Below are 11,504 nucleotides of genomic sequence, written 5' to 3'. Positions count from 1 at the left end.
AATTTAGTTTATGCATTTTATCAAACAGTTGGAATGCATACAAGTTAACTTTTTTAAAATTGTGATAAATATGATACTTTGACTACTTAAATCTTACAAAATAGTAGATTGGTAGAGAAATATATGAAAATTTCAAACAAAAAATGATTTGATCTTTTTCTAACCTTAATTTCGATGTTTTATTTGATGAACGATATTGAATAAATGATATGAATTGAATTTTTTGTTGATTATCGATGATGTTGTTCTAATGATGCTGGGAGTATAATTAATCGTAGATATTGAATATATGTTCGTATTCAAACAGAATTGAAGGTTCGATTGAAAGAGCAAAAAGCGAATGAATTTCAACTCTTCGTATTTGTGATTGAAGGCTATTATATCATATTTACTAGTTTGCCACCGTGTCCTTTATGTTTAGAGGCTAATTAAATGAGTGGCTAGGAATGATTCCTCTATTCTCAACATTTTTTATTTTTTCAATTCAACCCACCTATATATATATATATATATATATATATATATATATATATATATATATATATATATATATATACATCGCCTCTCACAGCATCAGTCCAATTATTGGGTGCAAAAATTTTTCTTCTTTTCCAGCAGCAGATGAACATACATACAGACCTGCTAGAAAAAGGATCTTTATCACCCAAAGAACAGTACAACATGGCTATCTTAAAAAGTTATCATGCAAACACGAAATAGATTTTGGGACTCTACAGAATCTTTCGAACGAAGATATATGCACAGCTCAAAAAACACCTTTACTACCTACAAGTTTTCGTTGGGAAAATTATAAACTCCTAGCAGAAGGACACTACTTACAAATTTGGTCTCATCAAAACTGGCATATGCTCTTGCCATTCAGCGGCGAATGAGATACACTATTAAGACTAGAAGATATCATAAACAGTGAAGAACAGGTTGACACAGAACCAAGATCACCGGTTTCTATTGATAGTACTCATCGAGATTTTTAGCAAATGATGTTTTTTCAACAAGGGATACAAAGTGATAAGTTTGAATAAATTTAGGGGCCATTTGAGAACAATGACAAGTCATAACAAGTTCAAGGGCCATTTATGAAATTATAATTTGTCGTAATAGAATTATTATTTCCGACTCTTATAAATGTGCTTTTACTTTATTCGGTGTGTGGTCTTTTCCTACTTTATGTGTCATATTTTGTCTGTTAATTATTTAAGTATAAATATTACGCAACCCTTTCCTATATAAAGGATTGTAATCGATTGTAAAAATCATTGAATTCTCATACGAATAAAAAATTCTGTTGTTATTTCCCTCATGTCTCTCTAAACACTCTCTTTCCGATTCTTTTAGCCTATCTCTTAAGTTCCCAGTTCTTTCAAGCACTTCATATTATATCCCTTATACATAAAAATAAAAAAAAAATAAAAAAAAAATAAAAAAAAAACTGCTGCTGCACATACGACTCTGGTTGCTTCCCTTCTCGTAGCCTTCCTTGTAAGTTTACTCTTCTTGATTTTTAATTTTTGTTCTTCATATTGTTTTTATGGTTTAACGGTAAACCCGGAAAAAACCGCCATACCCCCTTATTTTATATATATATATATATATATATATATATATATATATATATATATATATATATATATATATATATATATATATATATATATATATATATATATATATATATATATAGGTTCAGGTTCATTTGAGACCATTCTAATTTTGTGAAACCGTGAGACCAAATCTAAAAATAATTTTAAAATGCAAAATAAATGGAAAAATCCAAAAATTCTTTTTTTAAATGTTATTTTCGGAACTTTAATTAACTAAAAAAATATAAAAAAAATAAAAAAAAATCCGTTTTTTTTTTGAAAAATACGTGAAATATTCTAAATAGAATATTTCACTGACATATTCTAAAAAATAATTTTAAAATGCAAAATAAATGGAAAAATCTAAAAATTCTTTTTTTAAATATTATTTTCGGAACTTGAATTAACTAAAAAAAATTAAAAAAAAATTAAAAAAATAAAAAAAAATTCTATTTTTTTTGAAAAATACGTGAAATATTCTAAATAGAATATTACACTGTACATATTCTAAAAATAATTTTAAAATGCAAAATAAATGGAAAAATCAAAAAATTCTTTTTTTAAATATTATTTTCGGAACATGAATTAACTAAAAAAAAAATAAAAAATAAATAAACAAATGCATCTCACGGTCTCACAAAATATAAGTGGTCTCAAATGAACTTAACCCTATATATATATATATATATATATATATATATATATATATATATATATATATATATATATATATCCTCTATTATAATAAAAGAGTACCCAATTGCCACGTGTCTTCTCTCAAGCCCCTCCCAGCTAATTTTCCCGCTTAAAATGTCTCGGTTTTTTTTTCCCTAAATGACCTTCTACCGTATTAGAAGTATATTTCTCATCCCTAAATCTCGCTTCCTTCCATAAATCTTTGAAATTATCGAGAATCTTTTAAATCTTGGTCTACCGATCAACCCTATAAATCAGAAACATATGAGCAATATTATTCTGTTTTTAGCTTAGCTAACTGCAAGAAGTCAGGAAATCTTATCTAAATTTTAATTGGATCTACAAATGGTTTGTATCTAAACTGAGTCTCCTATGTTACGCTTCCAATTTTCATCACTTCTCTTTCCAATCATCAGTAACTCACCAAATCCACTTGAATTTTTTGGTCGCCATTTCTTAGTTGAGGTTACGACTCGACCTCATCCTCAGACCTAAAGACCCCTCTTTGTATTTCTTATCATGCCTTCTCGTATTGAATGGCATACAAGTTTTTTTTTTCAAATAAATATTTCAGATTCTTAGTGATGAAGTTTCTTTTGGTTTCATATTTAAAGATCAAATATATGAAGGGTATAGAGATTAATGGGAGTGGTCGGATTGAAACAGTACGCTTTCATCTACCTATCCATATGTTTTTTGGTCTCTTAAATAAGTAATTCTTTTTGCACACTACATGTTTGATAAAATGACTCAACCAAATTTTATAATCAGCAAATCATGTAAATGAGGCAGTGAGATTGATTTGTGTAGACTTTTCTATTTAAGTAGGTTTTAATGTTTGTAACTTTAAATTTACAGGGCTTTGAAATGTTGTTGCTTCATTTATCATATAATAATTTCTCGCTTATTCTCTTTTTATCCTAGATAATGGGTACGAGAGTTAAGTGCTTTAACGGTCAATTTGGCCAGGTAGACCTCTTTTTTGTAACAAAATATATATTGTTTTTTTTTAATGTTTTTATCAATCTTTGAGTGAAATTATTTATGTATTCAAAGATGCTTATGTAATGAAGGTTGCTTAATCAGTTTTAAGCTTGGAATTTTATGCGACTTTTATGTTCCAAAGTCAAATAATTTAAGTCTGAAGCATGATTGTAGTTGTGTTATTTGGTTTCCTTGATTTTTTTTATTATACATAGCATCCCAGTTTTCTATAGTTATGCATTCTTAAAAGTAAAAAGAAGGATGTCAAAAGAATTTTATCAATTATTTTTTAAATAAGTTATTTATAAATAGGGGTAAAATAGGAAGAGATAGGTTGCTTATGATATTGGTTTTAATGTCTTTACAGATTTAGCTCATTGAGTTATTTGTAAGATGAAAGATATGTAAATAAAGTTACAGTGAATCAAGAAAAGATGCAACATGCCATTGCATGATCTGGTATGGTAAAGAAAAGTTGAGTAATTTCTATATAAAACTATGAAGAACGATGATTAATTTGCTTGGCCATTTGATAAAAACAGACTGCTTTTTTTTTTTTTAATTTATTTATGAAATGCTTTTTTAATAGACAATTTTTTGTCATTTGAAATCATCAACTTTAATAGGCATTTTTTAGTAAATCGGTATGTATAATATTTTCTTTATGGTTTTCAGTTTCAGCTTTTAGAAGATGTTGTGCACATTTTATCCAAGATATAGAGAAATATAGAACTACACATGAAAATATTAAAAATAAACTTTACCGAAGGATGGTGTCTTTCTAAAGTCGTTAGCTATAGAAAATTTGATGAGCTATATGCAAGAAGTAACATTGTACTTTGTATTCTTTTCTTATTATAACATTATACTCTTAATTTTCTTTATTATTATTTATAGTTTTAATTTTACATTATTGTAACAATAAATAACAATTTACTTTAAATTTTTGTGTATTATAGCATTGTACTTCATTTCTTTGTATTAGAAAAAGAATATTGTTGTAACAAAAATAAATGAAATCAGGATGTTGTAATTAAAAAATAATTACATATGTATCAATGTGGGCATGCATGCATTATATGACATATATAATGGACATACAGTTCCTTTTATGGCCACCATACAATAGGCCATTTAACAAATTAGAAACCATCAATATTTTTTATAAAACGGAGGACATAATGCTAATTTTGCTTGTGGATTACCAACCTTTGTTTCTTATAGAGCAAAGGTGTTGCAATGATAAGTGGATGGGTGGGGTATTTGGGAAATAAAAGTTTTTACTTTTTCTTTTATAATTTTATAATTTAATAATATCAGCCCTTGTGTAAAGATTTATTTTTATAATAATTCCATTCGATGATTGACGGTGAGTATTTTTAGTCTATTCAATTTTATATTTAATTATTCAAAATCATCATTTTTTTCATTAATTTACATATAAAGAATGTCTTTCATATCTTCAAAATATTTTACATATTAATTTGAGTCAATCATTATATAGTTATAGACAAATCATATAAATATGTAAATTAATAATTGTTTTAAAATAATTGATTAATGATTATGATTTTGACTATCAATATTGGTTTAATCTTTTTTTCTTTTTTTTGAAACGGCAAACTATTCTACTCCTAATCTAATCCTAAACACCACATATGTCTCATAGTGAGACTTGAACCCATGACCTCTCATTTGAGAGAGTCACTCCTTACCGCTAGGCGAAAGGCCCCTTGGTATATTGTTTTAATCTGTTACCCGTGGTTTCCACGGGTTATAACCTAGTATGTATATATATATATATATATATATATATATATATATATATATATATATATATATATATATATATATGACGTATCCATAAATGACGTACATAATGACGTAGTCCACGCGGTGTCGTTTATTTACGTGGCATCCAAGAATTTCCAGAACCACCGAACACTTGTTATAAAAGCTCCCATTGTTAACGACGTCTCTACAATCTGATTTCTTTGGTGCTTAAACAATGGCGGATACTGTTGTAGTCGATGTTCATGATATTAAGTCGATCCTTACTTCCACCGAAACAGATTATCTTGTTCGCAACAACGGTGATCAGGTATCCAGTTTTCTTCCTCCTTGTAGCTCAGTCCTTTATTCCTTTATCTGGATCGCAACTGTTGGCAGTCACAATGTTTTTGTTCTTCGATCGTGTGATTATTCAATTTTGTTGGAGTAGTTAGTGCTAACGAAATTAGGTTTTCCTGGAAAAGGGCTGTAAAAATGAAAAAGTGCACTAGGTTTTAACTTTTGAATTGGGATTAATTTGAGAACCTTTCTGGAACTCGTTTACCTAGGTCGATTTCTACTAGATATCAAAAGGATTTGATGATAATTTTGTTGTCAATTCCATATATCCATATAGAGATTAACTTCTGAGAGTGATAAGTTTGATCGGAGAACAAATTACTTGTCTAGTATTAGGGTTTATGATAAGTTCTAGGCTATAAATGGATTGCGATCATGGATCTGTACTGTTTGCTTCTCACAATTCTTAACAGCAAAATTGGGACTTTAGGTGATAGCTTCGTTATATCTTCGTAAGTAGTTACACAAAACTTACAATTAGGTGTTTTATTGCTAAATGTTGGAATTTTCAGGTTGCAATCGACACCTTGAATGGTAAAAATCTGGGCTTATATTTTTCTGCATCGTGGTGTGGCCCATGTCAAAGGTTTACCCCAAACCTAGTCGAAGTATATAAAGAACTCGTTCCAAAAGGTGATTTAGAGATCATATTCATCTCAGCTGATGAGGATCTTGAATCCTTCAATGGTTATTTCTCCAAAATGCCATGGCTTGCAGTTCCGTTCTCTGATTCCAAAACACGAGAATCTCTAGACAAATCTTTTAAAGTCAATGGGATCCCTCATCTGGTGTTCCTTGATGAAAACGGGAAACTTTTGACTGATCGTGGGGTTGAAATCATCGTGGAATATGGAGCCGGGGCCTACCCATTTACACCAGAACGGCTCAAGGAGATTAAAGATGAAGAAGAAGAAGCTAGAAAGAATCAGTCTTTAAGGTCCATCCTTGAGTCTCCCTCACGTGACTATGTCATCTCAGCCAATGGCAAAAAGGTAAATATAACCGATCTTGAAGGGAAAACAGTCGGTTTGTACTTCATACTGTCATCATTCAAGAAATCAGCTGATTTCACTCCCACACTCATCAAAGTATACAACGAATTGAAATCAAAACAAGAAAACTTTGAGATTGTGATGATCCCCCTTGATGACAATGAAGAATCTTTCAAGAAAGAGCTTGCTAATATCCCATGGTTTTCACTTCCATTGAAAGACAAAAAATGCGAAAAATTAGTTCGATACTTTGAGCTCTCAACACTTCCCACTTTAGTCATTATCAGTCAAGATGGTCAAACCCTTCACCCGAATGTCGCTGATGCCATTGAAGAGCATGGTATTAACGCGTACCCTTTCACACCCGATAAATTCTCCGAGCTTGAAAAGATCGAGAAAGCCAAACGGGAATCACAAACCCTGGAATCGGTTTTGGTTTCCGGAGATCTTGATTATGTAATCGGGAAAGACAGCGCGAAGGTGCGAGTATCTGATCTGGTGGGGAAGCATGTACTGTTGTATTTCTCAGCACACTGGTGTCCGCCATGTCGTGCTTTCACTCCAAAACTTGTGGAAACGTATCATGAAATTAAGAACAAGCACGATAATTTTGAAGTTATTTTTATCTCGAGTGATAGAGACCAAGATTCGTTTGATGAATACTATGGTTCTATGCCATGGTTGGCGCTTCCGTTTGGGGACAAGAGGAAGCAATCATTGAGCCGTCTTTTTAAGGTTAATGGGATTCCATTGTTGGCGGCTTTAGGGCCCACCGGGAAGACGGTCACGACCGAGGCTCGGGGTCTTATTATGGCTCATGGTGCTGATGCGTTTCCTTTTACTGACGAACGGATGGCTGAGATTGAAGCTAAGTTTGCTGACATGGCAAAAGGGTGGCCGGATAAAGTGAAGAATAGGTTGCATGAAGAGCATGAGCTTGTTTTGACCAGGTCACGAGGTGGGTATACGTGTGATGGGTGTGATGAAGAAGGGAAAGTTTGGGGGTATAGTTGTGAAGAATGTAATTTCGATCTTCATCCTGAATGTGTTTTTAAGGAAACTAGTAATGGGAAGGAGGATGTGGAAGAGAAGGGAAATCCGGAGGGGTGGGTGTGTGATGGAGATGTTTGTTATAAAGCTTCGTAAATGATTTGTGTTGCTATCTAATGGTCTAATTGCTATACAGAAGTTTGTTATAATGGTGTTTGACTTATTATTATTAAATAAGTTTTTAATGTTTAGGAAAGTATCAGGTGTGTGTAATTGACTAGTTGTATGTTAAAGTATGAAAATCTGTTGAAAAATATTATAAGTTTTATTAGATAATTAAAATATTTAATGTTTTTGTTTTAAAAATTTCCATAAACTTATATAATTTGTCCAAATATTTATACAAAGAGTATAAAAAGCTAAGTGTAGACATAAACATGAAAAAAAAATGAATTAAATTCTGATCAGCTAATTTACCGATTTGACCCTAAGTAATTTCTTTTAGTGAGCTTCTAAACCATACAAGACGCCGGCATACATTTCCAGTCCGACGTCGACAAAGTATACGTCTCTCATCTTTTGAAAGGCGTGCCACGTCAACAAGCTATCCGAACCGGCCTGATGGCACTTCCCGACAACCCGGTTCACTTCTAAAAGACTCGCCACCCGGTCCAACCCACCATACAACCCGTTCCGACAGAACTTCATCAAGTGTTTCACGTCGTACACGTTGTCCCCAAAGAACACCTTCACAGCCTCCATGAACTCCGGCAACTCACTCGGCAGAAGGCGGCGCGTGAGGATCTTCAACAAGTACCCGAAATCGTACGCGCTGTGAAACGTCACCCAGCTAACTGATTCATTGCAAACCAGACCCGATGACATCATCAACTCAGCGAAATCTGAAGAGTCGATTCCGTTTACCCGGTTCCGTTCAAAATCAATCCCTTGACGTTTCAACAAGTCAATCGATTCCGGCGCGTAGGCGTCACGCGTGAGATCAAAATCGTTGAAATTGAATTGCCAGATGAAGCGTTGGTGAGTCCCGTCTATTTGTGGAAGGTTACCGGAAGCGTCGGAGAGGGTGAGACCTAGTTGGATGAGGTTCAAAGCGTCGACGTTTGACTTTAGAAGCTTGTAGTGCTCCGATGGCTGGCGATGCCTGTACGATCTTCCAGGCTCCGACGATTGACGGTATACAACGCCAGGGAACTCCGTGTCCATGGAGATATAAGGGAATTGATCGATGATAGATCTGATTAAATCAAACTCGGATTCTAAGTTATCAGACCATACTTCACGGATTGTGATGCTTTCATCAATACAACTTGACATAGTTAATTATAAAAAAATATATATATCCGATTTCACCTCCTTGATGCCCCAGATTGCTTTCCAGTGGTCTGATGTTTTTGAGGTGAGTGTGTGAGGTGATGAAAGTGGAAGATGATAGTTTTATAGAGGAAGATGAGTTGAAACAGGAAGTAAGATGGAAAGAGGGGATGGGGATTCATGGTGTCTGGCTTTCTTTGACTAAATTCAGTGTTTGGAAAGGGATAAGAACCTCTCTTTCCTCCAGTCTTACTCCAACTGTTTCCCAATACTGAAATTGGAAATAAAATAATCAAATCATACAATTGATAAAAAATGCTCGCATATAATAGATCTGATTCCAGAATTAAATACGAAGTTACCTGATTATGTTTACCTTTAAGAAAATGATTATTTGATCTGAGTAGTATAGTGATCTTTAAAACATACCAGTTAAACACTATCATATAGCCATTTTTACAGTAATAAACTGATATAAGACAGGATGATCAGTAATTTTTTAAATTTATTTTATGTTTTTGTGTCAACTTTTATATAAAATTTCAATTTTATAAAGATTGATAGGATAAACTTTCCAAATTTATATCGACTTTCTATAATATACCCTAATAAATAAGAATAATTTTGTCACATGTCATTCTCTCATTTAATTGGTCACATGTCATTTTGTTGTAATTTTGAAATATATTTATTTTCCACTTGTCATTTATTTCATTTTTTATTTGCAATATATCATTAATTTAGTTTACATAAATTAAACCTATCATAATGACTATTAATTTTAAATTTTAAATTTCAATTTCAATTTCAATTTCAAATAAATTTACAGTTTAAACTTTTGTGTTTAACATTTTGTTATAATTAACCCGTTTAATACACGACTTTGATAACTAAACACAAAATTTTAATTTATTTATTTTTTTGCATGTTTTTTTTATCATAATTTTCAAATTCAAATATACTTTCCATTTAATCGTTTCTATTTAACATTTTGTTTTAATCAACCCGTATAATATATGGGTCTCACAACTAATTTTTTATATGAAAGAAACTCAAAAGTATTAGTTACGTGTCTCTTATAAAATTTCAATCTTATAAAGATAGATAGGATAAACTTTCCAAATTTATATCAACTTTCTACAATTTTTTACACGAATAACTTTGCATTGCATAAAATATAATAATATAATTAAAATATTTAAAAATATATTTTATTTTAATACCTATAAGTTAATTAATAATTCTTATGTCAATTTATTATAAAACATTCTAATAATTTTAAACATAGATATATATTTAAACCTAATGTCTTAATAGCTACTACTCATGAGTTCCACATAAAAATAAAAATAAATTTATCTCTTGATTTATATTAGGTAGCATTTGTTTTGTGGGACAGGACTAGAGAGAACATAAAAGAACATAATGCTTTGAAGTGGCGTTTGGCACACATTGGACTGGAACAAAATCGGTTATTGACCTAGTCAAATAGGATTAATTTACTTCATTTTAGTCCTGGAACACAGTAGAACAAAAAATAAATTGACTAAAAGTTTGATTATCTCACCACTGGAGATCTCATCGGAATGATGTGTAGACTGCCATGCGGGTTACTTTTTGTAGGAGATGTAGGTCTAGCAAAGAAAAGTTGCAACTAGTTGATGACTTGTTGAACTACCAGAAATCTTACTGGAGACGAAGTGAGACTGCCATGTGGGTTGCTTTGGCCCGAAAATGGAGGTGTGAAATTAAAAGTAAACAAAAGATATTTAATAGAGATGGTTTAAGCAACAAACATCAAAAAAGCAACCGTCGGAACTAAATAGTTGCACAAAACGCCAGAAAAGCAGAAGTGTTGCAAGAAAGAAGGCTGTAACAACCCGTTATTTCAAGTTAATGTGATGACTAAAAGTTGAGTCTTGTAACCTCTTTGTAAAGTAATAAGAATTTCATCGAAAATTAAATGTTCAAACAGCTCTGTTTAGGTACACTATGTGGTGGATATCGTGATAAGGTTTCCAAAAATATAAAGAACGCTAAAATCCGAGTTATAACGAAGGAGTTATGACCAATCAAAGATTCGTAACACTACTAGTAAAACGCTGCTAAGCATAAATCGAGAAATCTCAATAAAATACTTTTTATCCTTAGGCATCTAAACGAAAGTTGTAAATATCTTTAAACCGCGAGCATACATAAAAAGAACGCCCCAATCTGACTTCGTATGAGGAAGTTATGATTTTTCGAAGTTTCTGACCTAGCAGTAGACAACTAAAAACTCGAAATAGAGATCGAGCGGTCTTTAGCCGACACAACCTAAACGAAAGTTGAAGACCCCGACAATAGGAGTACAACAGTCAAAAGTCTGACGAAAATGGACATCAGATGAAGGAGTTATGAGATTTAAACGGACTTTTCCAGGTCCGGCATATTAAAAATAATATAACAAAAATTAAGTCAAAATTAGCCGACGAAGTCTAAACGAGAGTCGTAGAGCCTTTTCACACCTACGCGTGCATATAAAGAACGTTGAAATCGGAGCTCGTACGCAAAAGTTACGGATTTTACAAGTTCGGGACACAAAATCCGAGGCTGACTCAGCCTCACGACGTGAGGGGACCATGCTCACGACGTGAGCTTGTGATTGATGGGTTCCAGAGTGTCAGCCACGTCAAATCGTCGAAGATGATCATGCTGACTAGGCCTCACGACGTGAGACCCCAAATCAGCCCCTATAAATAGAAGCTTAAGGGTGTCGGGTTTGGTGCTCACTTCTTTA

The 11,504-nt window shown here is 32.2% G+C and overlaps 1 protein-coding gene and 1 pseudogene across 1 annotated transcript; one reads left to right on the top strand and one right to left on the bottom strand.

The window, feature by feature from the left end:
* The first annotated feature begins 5,222 nt into the window (after positions 1 to 5,222).
* Positions 5,223 to 7,649, top strand: LOC145091987 (DC1 domain-containing protein). Its single transcript, XM_079029842.1, has 2 exons — positions 5,223 to 5,382; positions 5,924 to 7,649. Exons 1-2 carry the CDS (start codon positions 5,290 to 5,292, stop codon positions 7,547 to 7,549), a joined length of 1,719 nt encoding a protein of 572 aa, XP_078885968.1. The 5' UTR covers positions 5,223 to 5,289; the 3' UTR covers positions 7,550 to 7,649.
* A 182-nt stretch (positions 7,650 to 7,831) lies between these two features.
* LOC145091988 (putative CCR4-associated factor 1 homolog 11 pseudogene) lies at positions 7,832 to 8,850 on the bottom strand (annotated as a pseudogene).
* Positions 8,851 to 11,504: the final 2,654 nt, after the last annotated feature.

Source organism: Lactuca serriola, chromosome 3 (assembly GCF_051521515.1).
Source record: "Lactuca serriola cultivar US96UC23 chromosome 3, Lser_US96UC23_V15, whole genome shotgun sequence".
Lineage (NCBI taxonomy): Eukaryota > Viridiplantae > Streptophyta > Magnoliopsida > Asterales > Asteraceae > Lactuca > Lactuca serriola.
The sequence above is the reverse complement of the archived record's forward strand: the minus strand, read 5'-3'. Positions and strand labels throughout refer to the sequence as shown.

Bases quoted from the DNA above. Each gene is read 5' to 3' on its own strand.
- LOC145091987 (XM_079029842.1), top strand. From the start codon at position 5,290: ATGGCGGATACTGTTGTAGTCGATGTTCATGATATTAAGTCGATCCTT. The intron at 5,383-5,923 runs GTATCCAGTTTT...TGGAATTTTCAG, and splicing joins TTCGCAACAACGGTGATCAG to GTTGCAATCGACACCTTGAA.